Source organism: Megalops cyprinoides, chromosome 2, assembly GCF_013368585.1.
Source record: "Megalops cyprinoides isolate fMegCyp1 chromosome 2, fMegCyp1.pri, whole genome shotgun sequence".
NCBI classification, from domain to species: Eukaryota; Metazoa; Chordata; class Actinopteri; order Elopiformes; family Megalopidae; genus Megalops; species Megalops cyprinoides.
Window position 1 is genome coordinate 29650001 of NC_050584.1, and position 17167 is coordinate 29667167.

General features: G+C 46.1%; 2 protein-coding genes across 2 annotated transcripts in view; both read right to left on the reverse strand.

Moving 5' to 3' along the window:
* Positions 1–836, reverse strand: part of LOC118770257 (GTP-binding protein REM 2-like) — a 10665-nt gene extending 9829 nt beyond the window's left edge. The window contains exon 1 of the mRNA XM_036517825.1: positions 731–836. The gene's annotated coding sequence lies outside the window, so the exon portion shown is untranslated. The remainder of the gene's footprint in view (positions 1–730) is intronic.
* Positions 837–7196: 6360 nt separating this feature from the next.
* On the reverse strand, positions 7197–15533 carry LOC118770182 (transcription factor Maf-like). Its single transcript, XM_036517706.1, has 4 exons — positions 14698–15533; positions 13731–14027; positions 10264–10479; positions 7197–7423 (listed from the first exon to the last, which is right to left on the reverse strand). The coding sequence occupies exons 1-4, from the start codon at positions 15325–15327 to the stop codon at positions 7280–7282; spliced, it is 1287 nt and encodes a 428-aa protein (XP_036373599.1). The 5' UTR covers positions 15328–15533; the 3' UTR covers positions 7197–7279.
* Between the last annotated feature and the right edge of the window lie 1634 nt (positions 15534–17167).

Genomic DNA, 17167 nt, shown 5'->3' on the forward strand with positions numbered 1-17167 from the left:
AATCATAATTATATAATGGATATCAGAGGACATTCATCCGGAAAAATTATTAAGTGCACAGAGAATTTCAAAAACCACATATCTCATATCACAGTCAATTTGCACAGTAGCAGTATTTAAATCGTATAATATGCATTCATCATCATCATAATTCAAAAATCACTTCGAAAATCACCATTGTGAGGCATTTTAGTCCAGTTACACGGCGATAGGACAGTAAACAGCGGACTGACTGTACTTCAGAGGAGCGGTGTGTGTGGGAGGGGTGGGCTAGGGCGGAGATGGCTACAGCTGGAGTGATACAACGCTCGACATTTCGAGTACATCACCTATCGGTAGGGAACAAAATCAATTAAAATCAAATGCGTTAATTAAGTGTTACCATCGCCTCCCACGCCTTAACGACGTCTACCGTACTGTTCCCGGCAGAGAACACTCCACAGACGTTCCACGTCTTGTGATGCCACGGTTTCGAAAAACAAGCTATTTATCTACTAACCATTTGCAATAATAATAATAATAATAATCCTGGCACATATTCCTCCGCCCTCTGCCTACCTCTGTCCTTCTGTTCGTCGGTATGACCACTTGCGATGTTGTTTGTCTCTCTATACTTCAGCCCGCACCTGCAGAAACCAGCATCTCACCGCTTCAGTAAGTGTGAGCATCACAAATCCCGCACTTCTCTCCCGCTCTTCAAAAAGTGGCGGAAAAGGAACACATCACTTACCTGGCTTACCGCAAGCGACGCCGAAGAGCCAGAATGTGTACCTTCCTCTTCGTCCTCTCTCACTGTCTCTTTTTTCTTTCTCTCGCTCTCTCAGTCCTCCTCTCTCTCTCTCTCTCTCTCTCTCTCTCTCTCTCCCTCGCTCTTTCTCACTCTCTTTTGCGATTGTAATTTAGGTTTCTAGAACATATGCAGACGCATGTGTGCGGCGCTTCCTGTGGTGTGAGAGTTCGCGCCTCTCTGCATTAATGACTCACAAAGACGCAGGAGGGGGACGCCGGTGGTTCCTAAAACTACATCCCTTATGAATCCCTTGTGAATTCATGCATATTAATGAGTCTGTATGCAGCTGCTGTGCACGCACTACATTGCGTGGTGTTTGTGTTGATGAGGTGCGTTTCCACAGCCCATCCGAATGCAGTTTTGCAATTGCAATTTTGAGATGGAGTCACGTTTAATCAAGTACAGTACTGCAAATGTACTGTGTGTAAGACGCATTTTTGAGACAGTCAGCGTTGAATTCTGCCGGTGACATGTGTAACCACTAGAGGACAGCAAAGCACAGCTCTTCGCCGAGTCTTCTCTGTTTCGCTTGAAAACAGTTGCATTGAAATTGTTAAAGCTTTTGTAGGTCCAAACTGAAAAAAAAAATCGCGATAGGCTTTTACTTATTGTGAATGATTTGGAATGTTTAACTTCATTTCTACTACGTATAATATGAATGTATAACACGTAAAAAATAGCCCATTGCTTGCATAATGGTAACAGGCCATGGAAGGATAGTATCATTACATTAGATATGAGATCTAAATATGCAAGACCTTGGCAAAAGGTAATGTAAAACAGAAATAAAACAAAATCCCTTTCGCAAGAAAGTAAGGAACGCTATAAGACTCCTCATTCATTATTTCAATAGGTTATGTATCTGTATATTCTGTGTGCCCGCAACATAAGCAAAAAAAAAAAAAAACTGGTTTTGCGCGTGCATGGGCGCAGGGGGTGCCTGCACAGTTATTCGGACGCCGGGGGCAGTAAAACCCCGCGAGGCTTGCCCTCCCCGCACCACTGCGGTACGGGTCTGTTTATGGCTTTTATTCGAGGTTTCATCTCTTCGATCGAAGCTTACCGTGACAATGATAAGCGGTCCGTGTGTTTGTACAGCGATGCAACGAACTTTTATTTTGCTCTTTATCAGATTTAAATTTAATGGCGCGTTGTTGGCAGGCTGGACCAAATCAGGGTTGCCATGGCAGTTGCTTATAATATTAAATGTCATTAATCATGTATATGTAACGCCATGAAAAGCACACATCTGCTGGGATATATTAGCGGTAAACAAACAGACACATATATGTCTGCTAAATGAATAAATGTAAATGTAAATATATGACGTGCCACAGCATTTGCATAAATATAAGCATAATAAAACAATCAAGGAATATTAAATAAATATCAACAAATATTAAAATATATACATATAAAAATATTAATTCATTATACATTGTTTTCTGGGTCCCCCTCTCTCTCTCACCTTTTAACTTTACAAAAAAGATAAGAAGAAATTAATGAATAATACAGCTATTGAAATGATTATTTTTATAAAGTTTCCAGGTGTGCGAGCCAGGTGTACCAGTGTTCTGTCAGTTCTAATGGCAAGGCTGTGGTTGTCTTTCTCAGCTTTTTATAAGACACTGGTCTTAAATAGTCCACCTCAGTATTCTGAATCTCTCTGTTTCTACCTCTCACTCTCTCTGCATCTCTCTTTCTCTCTCTCTCTCTCTCTCTCTATGTGTGGCCGTCTTCCTCTCTCTAATAATGCGTCTGAATTCTAAATATTCTCTCCAGTAACAATATAAAATCATCAGAATGAGAAGACAGACACAGCATACCCTTATAGCCTAATGTGTAAGGAATACCAGTTCCATTTCTGTGCAAATGACCAAACCATAGAAAGCCATTTATCATAAACGATACATCTATTTACCATAGATTTGGTTAATGTAAGCATCATACTATAAGCGAGAGACACAAATATTTCCTCTTCCAATGATACACACTTCTGCATTACATTTGAAGTGCTCGTGAGTTGAGATTAAGGGCTTCAGATAAGGTAAAAGGCTACTCTCTCTTCAAAAACACTGTCATGAGACAAAAGATTTGATCCTCACTGCACCAACATGACAGGGTTGTTTACCGCAAAAACAAAGAAATTGACAAGGTTAAAAAATGGAACTGACTGATGACTTGTAGCCAGCAGGTATTTTTTTGTAAGTTGCAGCCACTCTGAGCACCCGTGTGAGCCTGCGTGTGTCAACGCGGCGGCTTTGTGCGCCGGTGTAGGTGCTGTCGTGAATGCATTGCGAAGGTCAGTGTGTAACCGTGTGTGTGCTGCACAATGTGCCGCGCTCGGTCCGAACCTCTCGCCTCGCGTCTCACAATGGTCCCGGCAGTTTACTGTCCCCAGGCCATTATACCCATAATCCCTCTATTATGCCTCGCGGGGCGGGGGTGGGGTGGGGGCACGGGGTAGAGAGAGTGAGGTCATCTCCCAACACGTTCAGTGAGGGAAACAGAGAGTGAGCATGGGGGTCATTATGTTTCTATAGAGGGACAGAGAGAATGAGAGAGAAAGAGAGAGAAAGATGGGTGGTGGTGTGGGGGGTAGGGGGTGGTGGTGGAGGCTGGGGGCGGAGAAAGCGAGAGAGTCCAAAGGGTTGATTCTGGGCTACTGTTTTGTTGTCAAATGGGAAAAGCACACAGCGAAGAACAAGGCCCTCAGATCCCTGAAATATAGTCAGTAAAATTTCTTTACTGCGCTGTTAGAGCAACCTCACCACCACCACCTGTTGCTCACTGCTGGAAGACCATACTGTGGCTTCTTGTCACAGCTGTAGGGACGAAACACTCGGAAACTCGGGGGCACTGTCCAAACATGTTGGTGTACACATTTAAGGAGGGTTATCGTTTTGTCCATCAAAACAAGTTATTGCTTGTCATGCCTGCTAATTTTGTGTGTTCTTCATAAAAGAAAAGAAAAAAACTGAGGCAACTTACCTGAATTAAATTCAGTCTACTTTAAAGGAATGTGCAAGAAGGCAGGAATGAGGGAGAGAGGAGAGAGTGAGAGAAAGACACATAGAGCAAAAAGAGAGAAAGGGCGAGAAAGAAGTACGCAGGAGCAAGGACATTGGGGGGGGGGGGGGGGGGGGGGGGGAGACAAAGAGAGGGACAGGAGATGAGGATTTTAAAGTATAGAGATGATGGCTACTACCGCTGTGGTGTCCTGCAGGACAGAAAGAGATGTGTTCCCTTTGTCATCATTACAGGCTGTTACTGTCCTGTGTGAAAGTGTATTTGTGAAAAATATACCCTCATAGAGAGAGAAAAAAGGAAGGAATGAAAGAAAATTCTGTTTGACCAAGTCTCAAAATCAAAACTCGTCCTCAGGTTTGAAAAATAATTTGTTTTATTTGTAAGAAACCACTACACGACAAGAACGTAAATCATAATGATGGTGGTAATGATAGCCAGAGTCATAGGAATAGTAATTAATTATAATAGTAGTACTAATGGTACTAACCCAATCAAAAAAAATAAATAAATAAATAAAGAAGAAAATGGAAGAACACACACTAAGGATGTAAGCAAAATGGAAAATTTATAAAGGAAAATGTAACAACAGATAAATAAATAGAACAATAAATAGATCAATAAATACATAAATAAATAAAAATAAAAGGTCCTCCACCCAGCCCATGGTATGCAGAAGCAGTAGCTGTCAGTGGAGCTCCAAAGAAGAGATGGGTTTGGAGGACTGTGAGGATTCTGGGTAAAAGTGCTGGGTGTGAGGACCCCAGCAGAGTCTGACTGTGACAACTGTGATAACTGTGTATAACCATGATCAATGCGTCTGACCATGATGACTGTGTGTGACCACACTGTATGTGTCTGACCGTGATGACTGTGCATGACCGCAGTGTATATTTCTGACCGTGATGATCTTGATGAACATGTCTGAATGTGACGACTGTGATTGCTGCAGTGACCATGTCTGACCATGTCTCTCTATCTGCAGTTGTGATGAATGGAGTGGCTTTGTGTGGGAGACCTGTGGGTCTCAGAAGAGTGTGAGCTGAACCCAAAGGTACTACATGGGCAGTGAGATGTCACACTGCCTGTGGTTTGCGCTGGGATGTTTGAAACCCTGAGGAGTTTCCTGTAGGAGGATCATTGCACATGAATACTCATTAGCAGTGACATCATCGTTAGTGTGGTTCCCATTATGGCACCCAGGTCACACTGCAGATGTGTCCTCTCCTGGGTTAGTCAGAGGGATGTCATCCAGCCCGAGGGTTAAGCCTGGCATGCTCTCTGCTAAACTGTCACCCACCCAGCCTGCTACAGTGCTTTGCCTAGGCAATGGACAGTCTTCCACAGCAAGGCCCTTTCATCAAGATCATGAGTGTGAAGAGAGTCAGCCACACAGCCAGCCAATCGATGCCAAGGTGCAATCCAAAGGGAGCCCGGAACTCTACAGCTGGGAACTGGAAAGAAACGCAGAGTGCTGGGGTCTCGCAGTTGATGCATTATCTCTGGCTGTGCCGTGGGTGTTCCTTATGAGTGGCGGAACACTATCTGCACAAAGCTTGAGTGGCTTGAATGTTTGTAGACCTGAGGTGGACGCCCGGACCCACAGCCTTCTCTCCATGCTCCAGTCATTTCCCTCCTCTCCAGTAGGGGGTGTTGGTCCTAACAATCCGATTTTTTTCATGTTGGAAATATTAAACGTGGAAACCCTGCCCCAAAACTGACAGCAAACCCCTTGGCAATGGCTCCACCCCGCAGTTCCTGGCACCAGGAATTCAGTTCGCACAGATGCTATGTTTGTGCTAAGGAGTGTTGTCCAACACCACACCCCTTGGATCTTCCTGTCAGTTTAACAATTGCCAATACATGCTGCAGGAAAAACTGTCCCAATGCAACAAGGTCTCCATCCCTGACATCACAATGCAATCAATACTTTTACACAGAAAAACAGAAGAGTGCATTTATCATCACAAGATTGTTTATCTTACCATAACTATATATGATTTAATTTCTGTGAAGTTTTTATGATATGTCTAAAAGTTGGAATCACATAATACAAAAGTCTCTAAATTACATGAAAAAAATTCAGAAGTGAGAATAGCCTATATCCACTGTAAGATAAATAATCTTGTGAAAATATGAAAAAATGCAGTGCAAAATACATGATGCTTTTGTCTGTAGGCAATTGCTCATTCCACAAAATCATTTTCTGTTGATATTTCTCATTTCAAAAAGTTTTAAATCATGATGTCAAAAAATACTTCTTTAGAAATGGGAGAAAATAACCCTGCATTCTTAAGATTAAAAATTTTGAGAAGAAAAATGTTTGCATAACTGAAAATATGAGCCTTAGGTGATCTGAGTGGACACTCAGAAAGCCTGACATGAACATTCCTCCACACTGTTTCATAAGAAGCACATACAACTCAAATGTTTTGCTTTTAAAATAATACATTACACAGACAGTGTTTTGGAGTATTGATTGGTAACCCTGAACTTCAAATTGGCTCATGTAGCATTCATAACATCTTAATAAGTATTAAATAACGTGTCAATATTGTTGTTTTTAAGCATACATAAATATTACACAAATGTCATTCTCATAAGGCTTATCATTAAATGCTTTATGACCTTGTATTACTTGTAATAAGCTGGTTATAATGTCTATGTCTGCATATGACAAGAGATGTGACACTTAGAGCTCATAAAGGTGTTATAAATGATTTATAAGACCAACTTCAAATAAAGTATGACCCCGTTAATGTCAAATTGGCTTGTGAAATGGGGAAGAAAGAAAAATAATTTCATAATGTTTCAGTATGTTTATAATAGAGTCTATATCACTGCCTCAGTATACATTTGTCAAACCCCATGTTAAAATAGGTTCAGAATTGTCAGCTGCACAATGTTTTTACTTGTTCCTGCAGTCTTTACTTCTAGCATTCAGGGATCACTATCCAAAGACAAGCAGGATTGTCAGAGATACCACCATGAATCTTGCCCTGTTTTGTCCTTTGTCACCTACAGCCTGGGGGCCATTGTGCAAGGGGAGCGATGCTTTTGCTGTGGTTCAAGGTGACAGTTCAAGATCGCTCAGGTCAGTGCACCGAGTCTGAAAACCGTTACACAAAATCTACGGTGAGAACCTAGTGCGCTATTCTCACAATCGTAACTACACCCTGATTTGGTTACGACAGGACACATTTGCCTGCAACCTGAAAGATTCAAGCCTGATCTCACACTACTTAAATTCACAGTGATGTCAGAGTGATGCTTGTACATCTACCGTTTTCACTCTGGTAAAAAAGCGATTTGGGGTGAAAATTGTCACCTCGTTTTAACAGTCACAATCTACCTGATTGTTCAAGGAGGCTGATTTTGGAATCACTATCAGGGTGTGACTCCTCTCTGATTGCCTTAATTCAGCTGATCTCTTGCTCTCCCCCTTATCCCTGCGGGGTGACCTCACATGAAGTAGTCGGGAGGCGAGGCGGGGCGGTTGGCTTGTGTGGGCGGAGCCTCGTTCGTGCTGACGAGCTTTTCGTAACGAGACTTGTAGGCGTCTCTTTCCCTGAGAACACGAGTGAGCTCACACTGCAACTGCTCCAACTGAGAGAGAGTGAGGAAGAGAGAGAGAAGGGGGGAGGGAGGGAAGGAAAGAGACTGAATGAGAATATGGATTTTTTCCCGCATTTGTGCAGCAATTGTGTAAATGTCAATAAATACCTGTAAATACCTGCTGTGTGTAGCTGTGAGCGCTCGTGTATCTGCTGTGTGTAGTTGTGAGCGCTTATGTACCTGCTGGGTGAGGCTGTGAGCTCTCGTGTACCTCCTGGGTGAGGCTGTGAGAGCTCGTGTCCCTGCTGTGTGTAGCTGTGAGCGCTCGTGTATCTGCTGTGTGTAGCTCTGAGCGTTCGTGTACCTGCTGGGTGAGGCTGTGAGCGCTTATGTACCTGCTGGGTGAGGCTGTGAGTGCTTGTGTACCTGCTGTGTGTAGTTGTGAGCGCTCGTGTACCTACTGTGTGTAGCTGTGAGTGCTCGTGTACCTGCTGTGTGTAGCTGTGAGCGCTTATGTACCTGCTGGGTGAGGCTGTGAGTGCTTGTGTACCTGCTGTGCGTGGCTGTGAGCGCTTATGTACCTGCTGGGTGAGGCTGTGAGCGCTTATGTACCTACTGGGTGAGGCTGTGAGTGCTGGTGTACCTGCTGTGTGTAGCTGTGAGCGCTCGTGTACCTGCTGTGTGTAGCTGTGAGCGCTCGTGTACCTGCTGGGTGTACCTGCTGGGTGTAGTTTTGAGCGCTTATGTACCTGCTGGGTGAGGCTGTGAGCGCTCGTGTACCTGCTGTGTGTGGCTGTGAGCGCTCGCGTACCTGCTGGGTGAAGCTATGAGTGCTGGTGTATCTGCTGTGTGTAGTTGTGAGCGCTCGTGTATCTGCTGTGTGTAGCTGTGAGCGCTCATGTACCTGCTTGGTGAGGCTGTGAGCGCTTATGTACCTGCTGGGTGAGGCTGTGAGCACTTATGTACCTGCTGGGTGAGGCTGTGAGTGCTGGTGTACCTGCTGTGTGTGGCTGTGAGCGCTTATGTACCTGCTAGGTGAGGCTGTGAGCGCTTATGTACCTGCTGGGTGAGGCTGTGAGTGCTGGTGTACCTGCTGTGTGTGGCTGTGAGCGCTTATGTACCTGCTGGGTGAGGCTGTGAACGCTTGTGTATCTGCTGTGTGTAGCTATGAGCGGTCGTGTACCTGCTGGGTGTACCTGCTGGGTGTAGTTGTGAGGGCTTATGTACCTGCTGTGTGTAGCTGTGAGCGCTCGTGTATCTGCTGTGTGTAGCTGTGAGCGTTCGTGTACCTGCTGGGTGTACCTGCTGGGTGTAGTTGTGAGCGCTTATGTACCTGCTGGGTGAGGCTGTGAGTGCTTGTGTACCTGCTGTGCGTGGCTGTGAGCGCTTATGTACCTGCTGGGTGAGGCTGTGAGCGCTTATGTACCTGCTGGGTGAGGCTGTGAGTGCTTGTGTACCTGCTGTGTGTAGCTGTGAGCGCTCGTGTACCTGCTGGGTGTAGCTGTGAGCACTCATGTTCCTGCTGGGTGAGGCTGTGAACGCTCGTGTATCTGCTGTGTGTAGCTGTGAGCGTTCGTGTACCTGCTGGGTGTACCTGCTGGGTGTAGTTGTGAGGGCTTATGTACCTGCTGTGTGTAGCTGTGAGCGCTCGTGTCCCTGCTGTTTGTAGCTGTGAGCGCTCGTGTATCTGCTGTGTGTAGCTGTAAGCGTTCGTGTACCTGCTGGGTGTACCTGCTGGGTGTAGTTGTGAGCGCTTATGTACCTGCTGGGTGAGGCTGTGAGTGCTTGTGTACCTGCTGTGCGTGGCTGTGAGCGCTTATGTACCTGCTGGGTGAGGCTGTGAGCGCTTATGTACCTGCTGGGTGAGGCTGTGAGTGCTGGTGTACCTGCTGTGTGTAGCTGTGAGCGCTCGTGTACCTGCTGTGTGTAGCTGTGAGCGCTCGTGTACCTGCTGGGTGTACCTGCTGTGTGTAGCTGTGAGCGCTCGCGTACCTGCTGGGTGAGGCTATGAGTGCTGGTGTATCTGCTGTGTGTAGTTGTGAGCGCTCGTGTATCTGCTGTGTGTAGCTCTGAGCGCTCATGTACCTGCTTGGTGAGGCTGTGAGCGCTTATGTACCTGCTGGGTGAGGCTGTGAGTGCTGGTGTACCTGCTGTGCATGGCTGTGAGCACTTATGTACCCGCTGGGTGAGGCTGTGAGCGCTCGTGTACCTGCTGTGTGTAGCTGTGAGCGCTCGCGTACCTGCTGGGTGAGGCTATGAGTGCTGGTGTACCTGCTGTGTGTAGTTGTGAGCGCTCATGTACCTGCTTGGTGAGGCTGTGAGCGCTTATGTACCTGCTGGGTGAGGCTGTGAGTGCTGGTGTACCTGCTGTGTGTGGCTGTGAGCGCTTATGTACCTGCTAGGTGAGGCTGTGAGCGCTTATGTACCTGCTGGGTGAGGCTGTGAGTGCTGGTGTACCTGCTGTGTGTGGCTGTGAGCGCTTATGTACCTGCTGGGTGAGGCTGTGAGTGCTGGTGTACCTGCTGTGCATGGTTGTGAGCACTTATGTTCCTGCTGTGCGTGGCTGTGAGCGCTTATGTACCTGCTGGGTGAGGCTGTGAGCACTTATGTACCTGCTGGGTGAGGCTGTGAGTGCTGGTGTACCTGCTGTGTGTGGCTGTGAGCGCTTATGTACCTGCTGGGTGAGGCTGTGAGTGCTGGTGTACCTGCTGGGTGAGGCTGTGAGTGCTCGTGTACCTGCTGTGTGTGGCTGTGAGCACTTATGTACCTGCTGGGTGAGGCTGTGAGCGCTTATGTACCTGCTGGGTGAGGCTGTGAGCGCTTATGTACCTGCTGGGTGAGGCTGTGAGTGCTCGTGTACCTGCTGTGCGTGGCTGTGAGTGCTTATGTACCTGCTGGGTGAGGACATGCTTCTCAGACTCCAGCGCGTGCCGGTGCTGCAGGCGTTTGTAGCGGCAGGACTGGGCGTAGCCGCGGTTCTTCAGCGTGCGCCGTTTCTGTTTCAGACGCACCACTTCGTCCTTACTGACGCCACGTAAGTGGCGGTTCAGCTCCCGCACCGACAGGCTGACCAGCTGCTCGTCTGAAAAGCGTTCCTCCAGTCCACACTGTGAAGAACAGTCATGTTACCAGAGTCATTGTGCACGACAGTACATTCACACTGCACTGAGAGAGAAAGGGGTAGTACACTATATATACACTGACCTACTGGATACTACAATACCTTAATACTGTACTGAGAGAGTGTTAGTACATTATATACATGCTGACTGACTGGACACCGCAGTACATTAACACTGGACTGAAAGAGGGTTAATCTAGTATATACATACTGACTGACTGGACACTGCAGTATATTAATACTGCAATGAGAGAGAAGGTTAATACACTATATACACACTGTCTGACTGAACACTACAGCACATTAACACTGTACTGAGAGAGAGGGCTAATACAGTATATACACTCAGAACACTTCACTACATTAACAGTTCACTGAGAGAGAGTTAATACAGTCTGTACTCTGAGCAGATACTTGAGAGTGTGTGCGTGTGTGTGTCTGTGTGTATGTGAGAGAGAGAGATAGAGAGACAGAAAGAACAGAGGGTGATATTCTGGGTACATTTCCGGGGCACACGCCCATAATCTGTCATAGATTCATCTGTTAATCTGATTGACTGCCTGTGACACTGAGCGGGATTAGGCACAACAATAATAGCTGATATAATCCTGACCACTTGCTCCATATACAGAACGCACTCCTGTCGACTCCTGAGCCAGGTTTCAGCTCTCTAAAACCACAGCACGTCCCCCTGTGTAGCCTGTCACTCACCGGGAAACGTGTCATTGTGCATCAATTCGAACAGAATTAGAAAGGCCGAAAAAAAGAAAAACGGGATGGAAGCCCTGGCAGACTGAGAGTTAATTTTATTCGACTCTGCTTCTTTTGTTATGACCTCTCTTTAAGACGAGCAATTCTTCTTCTGAGGTGCATTGGATCATTTCAGGGCCGAATTCGTATGAATCCAGCAAATGTCTGCAGTTGTGCCCTTCTGATTCATAAATAATTGCACCATGTCTATTCAGCCTGACCCTCTAGCTCTCAGAAATGCGTTTTAAGACGCTTTTAAAAAGCTGGGGTGTCAATTTCAAGTGAGGTCGTGCCTCGCTGTTTTGTCGAAACTCCTCACGTTATCAAGAAGATTTACTCAAGGTAATCCTCACTGTTAACAACAACCCATGACTTCCACAGTAACTGTGGCAATTATTCAAGGGTTATAATGCTGTACATATGCTGTAAGCCAAAGGAACCTCTATTGAGCCATAATATACAACACACTCAGAAATAATGCACATTCAGATCCTTTGTCTCTCTTATCCTTTTTTATTCAACTATTTAAATGAAGAGGGAGCTAGAGTCATTTCACCCTGTGCTGGTAACACTATTTTCCACTGTCATTTATGTTATTACTGACAACAATATTATTACAGTTTTCATTTGATGTTTTCTTTTATGACTTTATGGGTAATTACACTTGATGCTGGCACAGTACGATGTGTTTTAAATATTTAATTTGAGGATTTTTTTTTTATGAATTCTGGGGAACAAGTGGAATTTAATGAAGTAATAAATGGCATTTAATTTACTTCTTATCCTGGATAAATAGTAAAAAACACAGCCTCATTCTCTGGATGTGTCTTGCTTATTGCTCTCTCACTTATGACCCAAAATTATCATAACTACATTTACAGCTAGTAAAATGTCAAAAACACACAGACATAAATATATGTGAAAGACATACTGTATATAGAGAGGCGTGCGTGAAGAGAGACGGTACTGTTTCAGCAAGCATGGCTGAGATTTGGCTGTAACTATCAACATTTTTAGTGTGCTGACAAAGCCATACACACTCCTGGCAACGTGTCCTGTGGACACAAAGACACACACGTTTCCCAAAACGTGCATGCCCGAGACACACACATGCACGTTCACTAATTCTAATCTCAGTCTTTTGCTGCATGATCCTCCTCTCCCTTCACCTGGAGAAAAGATGTCAGAGCGTCACACTACTCCATCACCCCATTCCGTCCAATCACACGTTACTATTATTACTAGTTATTATTAATAAACACATGGTGTCCTCAGCAGACACTCTAACACACGGTGGTTTCATTTTAAGCATTATCCACTGCTACTGATGGATATTTAATGAAGCATCTCAAGTTTGCTTAGTTGGACAAGTGCTTTGGACTTAAACATGCAACTCTACTCCCAGCCCTCTACTCGCTCTGTCTATCACTTGTGGAAGCTGCTAGTTCAAATCCTTGGTAGGGAACCTTTGAACTGACAGTCAGACAGACAGGTAGATGGACAGGTAAAGATGTACAGCCAGCCAGCCAGCTAGACTGACAGACAGACAGAGAGATTGACAGATGGACAGAAAGATAGATACAGATAGATTGATAACAAAATGTAACGTTTATATAAAAGTGATGAAATTCATGAAAGTATGTGTAAAGATATCTTTCTGCCTGTTGCACTGGCATGCCCAAGCAAGCAATGGTAGATCCAGACTTTGTTAATCTCCTTTCTCGCTTCCTGCCTTATCTCCCTCTTCTCATTTCTCTTCCTGCCTCTCATCCTCTCTCTGTTTGTCCCCACGTCCATAAACCCTCTCTGTCGGAAGGATCGTATAATCTCACTTTCAGTCAAACAGACAAGCCGGTGTCATCGGGGGCTGCTCTTAACCTTTTAACACATTTAAGAAAAGGATTTGGATTTTTTGTATGCTTCCACATCATCACAATGTTGGTAGACACTGACAATCAATGAATGTTGTGTCAGAGCACTTGATGAAAATCATTACAGATTTTTCAGAGGAGAGGCTTTCAATCCGGGGCATATAAAGGTGTTACAAGGTGCGTCTGGGCTATAGGTAAACAATCATAGATAATTACATTACATCATTCTCAGTTTAGCAGATGCTCTTATCCACATCAACTTACACAGGTTACAAAATTTGCATGTTATCAGTTTATACAGCTGGATATTTACTGTGACAATTCTGGGTTAAATACCTTACCCAAGAGTACAATAGCAGTGTCCCAGCAGGGAATCAAACCTGCAACCTTTAGGGTATAAGCTCTGCCTTACCTGCCTACCTTACCACCATGCTACACTGTTATTAGTGAAGGTGCACACCATAGTTAAATAGCACTAAAATTAAAGGGTTAACAAGAGTTGGGTTCACAAGAGTTGAAATCCTCCCCTCTGAAATAAGCACGGAGTGACATGATTGGTGGAAATGAATGCCCCGCCCCTCCCACTTTCTGCCCACGCACAGCCCCGCCCCTGTACCTGCGTGAGCTGGAGGTGATGATGATGATGGTGATGATGGTGGCCGTGCAGTGGGTGGTGCGGGTGGTGGTGGTGATGGTGGTGAGGCTGATGGTGATGAAGTCGGCTCTGGGGGCTGGGGGGTTGCGGGTAGGGGGTGGAGTTTGGGGCGTTAGGGAGGGAGGAGGCATTCGGGGACAGGAAGAGGAGGGGGGCACGGTGGCACATGTCTGCTGATTTGGAGCAGGAGACGTCACCTCCGCTGTCGCTGCTGGAGTCTTGCAGGGTGGAGCTGGAGCCCTGAGCCAGCATGGGGAACTGAGAGAGAGAGAGAGAGACAGAGAGAGGGGGGGGGGCTGACTTTATTTTACATGGTTTACAAACACAGAAAAATGAACTGAACTGAGAAGAAACAGAACAGATCAGAACTGAAAAGTGGAAATATTAAAGAGAGAAAAAGAGAGAGAAAAGGAAGGAGACAGAGACCATGACCTTCAAAAGCTCTTTATGTAACATTGTTAAAAAGAACATGTTTTTCAGAGAAGGATAAATTAAAAAAGTAGAAAAAGGAAATCAGAACTGAAAAGTGGAAATATGAGAGAGAGTAAGAGGGAGAGAAAGTGAAGAAGAACGAGAGAGAGACAGAGAGAGAGAGAGAGAGAGAGAGAGAGTGATGGGAGAGAGAGAGGGGGAAGAAGAGAGAGAGAGGGTGGGAGCGAGAGTGAAATAAGTTAAATAAGTTAAAACATGGGAATACTCCATACCGATGCTCCTTATTATATCCCAAAGCATGTTCAAACAATTACACCTTACAAATCAAGCAAAAACTTCATTTTCATTCACAACACACACACACGCACACACACACACACACACACTCAAACACATCAGATGCTTGTTAATGGAGTGACACAAACTTCAAATCTCTTATTCTGTCTCTCTCTCTCTGTTGCTCACACACACAGACGTAAAAATGCATGTACCGTACCTGCGAGCTGACTGCCGCTGCCGCCGAGTTGAGCAGGGCCTCCACAGCGTCCTCACACCCCAGGAATGCCCCCGCTGGGCCCCTTTCTCTGTCCCCCCTTTCTGCTCCCCCTCCCAGGGCCCCCAGCACCGACACCTGGCCCCCACAGTCGCCCCCAAACTGCTGCTGCAGAGCCGCCAACCAGATCAGATCCTCCAAAGAGGCGGGGGCGGAGCAGTGACCGGGGGCGGTCCCAGGGGTGGAGCTGGGGGCAGGGCTGGCATTGGGGTTCAGATGGGAGGTGGGGCCCAGGCTGGGCTGGTAGCCGTTGGGGACAGGGAAGGACAGGGAGGAGCAGGAAGAGGAGAGAGAGAGGGAGGAGGCAGAGGAGGAGGGGGGAGGATGACTGTCGCTCAGTGTTGGGGATGGGGGAAGGGAGTTGTAAGGGGTGGAGCTGAGGCTGGAGTCCTGGGGGGGCTGGTTCGGGTAGGGGCTGGAGGGGCCCCTGGTGGGTGTGGTTTTGGGATAGGGAGCTGGGAGCGGAGGGGTGTCTGGCTTGACTTCGAACTTGAGTAGGTCGAAATCGTTAAGGTACTCCATGGCCAGCGGGCTCGGGGGTAGAGAGGGGAGGGGGAGAGAGGGGGAGGCCATGCCGAATCTGCTGGGGATCTCTCTGGAAGGTGACGTCTGAGCGCTTTGGCCCTGCAGGCTTTGGCCTTGCTCTGAAAACGCGCTCTACCACAGTGCAGCTGCAGCAGGAGCAGTGATGCAGAGGCTCAACTGGGCTCTGTCCCAGCCAATCAGGGTAGTGCTCCTCTCGAATGCCCCTCTCCTGATGTTTTTACTGGAGTCGGTACGTCATGGATCCTGAAAAAGGGAAACAGAGAGAGAGATAGAGAGAGAGAGAGAGAGACAGAGAGAGAGCGAGAGAGAGAGAGAGAGAGAGGGTGAAACCACTAAAACACCAACATTACAAATGCACCAGTAGCATAAAATTATGGCAATGATTATGACTGTGACAACAAAGATGATGGTGACTTTAATAACAAGTATTGTCTAAAGATGTAAAAAGTTATTGCCCACTGTTCAAATGCAATTCTATGTCAGTATAACATTTGAAATGAGTATGGATGCTAACACACGGAGCAGACAGACACTCCCTATACCTAACAGCAGCAGTGTCTTTACTGTCTTTGCCTAACACACAACAGCATAAATTACCTCTGCTGAGTGGACATTCTCACCTGGAGAAGCTAACACACTTTAAAGTTTTTGTGCTATTCATTTATACAGCTGGAATATTTTTTGAGGGGGTAGGGAGGGGGGTTCAGGTTATTTGCTTAGGATATATGCCTAGGGGTACAGAGCCACACCGTGGAATCAAGCCTGCAACCTTTCCAAGGCCTTTGTAGCCAGGTTACAAGCTCTGCTGCTCAGCACTCCTCCATAGTGCTGCCCTGATCTACACTGCAAAGTCCAATCTCGCACTCAGTGAACAGTCCGCGCAGTCCCACGCCAGAGCATTACCGCCGGATTTGAAGTCCTCGATGAGATAGGGGGCCGCACAACCTCCAGATTGTTTCAGTCTTCGGCACGGCTCTCCCTGCGCCTGAAAAACCACAGTTACCATAGTAACTGCAGCTCCCCTCCAGACTGGTCTAAGAGTTGCTGAATTTATATTGATCCATGGGATTCAAAAAGCCAGCGGGGTTTTTGGCACAATATTACTTCTTTTTTTTTATTAAAAATGTTTCTTTTTCATCTATGTTTTTCTGTTTTCCATAAATATATTCTGAGTTGAAACTGCAAGAGAGTTTTTTCTTCTTCTTTCAAGTACAGGAAATTGAGGTCGGTGAAAGCTTCCCTTTGCACTCCCAGAGCTTCCCGCTTTCCACACAACGCATCTTTTTTTTCACAGTCAGCCAGCTTCATGAGGTTTCAGTTTTGTGAGATTTGGACTTCATGAGATTTTGCTTTGTGAGATTTTGGCTTTGTGAGATTTCTGCTTCATGAGATCTCTGCTTCCTGCGATTTCAGCTTTGTGAGATCTCAGCTTTGTGAGATTTCTGCTTCCTGAGATTTCGTCCTCATGAGATTTTGGCGTCACAAGATTTCAGATTCATGAGATTATGGCTTCTTGAGATTGCAACATTGTGAGATTTCTGCTTTGTGAGACTCTGGCTTCATGAAATTTCTGCTTTGTGAGATTTGTGCTTTCTGAGACTTCTGGCTTTGTGCTTAGCAGTCTCTGTGCTACCAGGCCAGGGAGCCACTCCATGGCCCCTTACACCAGCCCACGAGCCTACCCACAAAAACATGATTCTCTTTGAGGTATGTGCCACTATAATGGCAGCTGTCATTAAGACAGAAGCTGTGTGGCATTATGGTAAGGAGCAGGGCATGTAACCGAAAGGGTGCTGGTTCAGTTCCCCACTTGGACATTACTGCTGTACCCTTGGGCAAGGTACTTACCCCAGAATCGCCTCAGTAA

Bases quoted from the DNA above. Each gene is read 5' to 3' on its own strand.
- LOC118770182 (XM_036517706.1), bottom strand. From the start codon at position 15,327: ATGGCCTCCCCCTCTCTCCCCCTCCCCTCTCTACCCCCGAGCCCGCTG. The intron at 14,028-14,697 runs GTACGGTACATG...TCTCTCTCTCAG, and splicing joins CAGCGGCAGTCAGCTCGCAG to TTCCCCATGCTGGCTCAGGG. The intron at 10,480-13,730 runs GTACAGGGGCGG...TGTTCTTCACAG, and splicing joins ATCACCTCCAGCTCACGCAG to TGTGGACTGGAGGAACGCTT.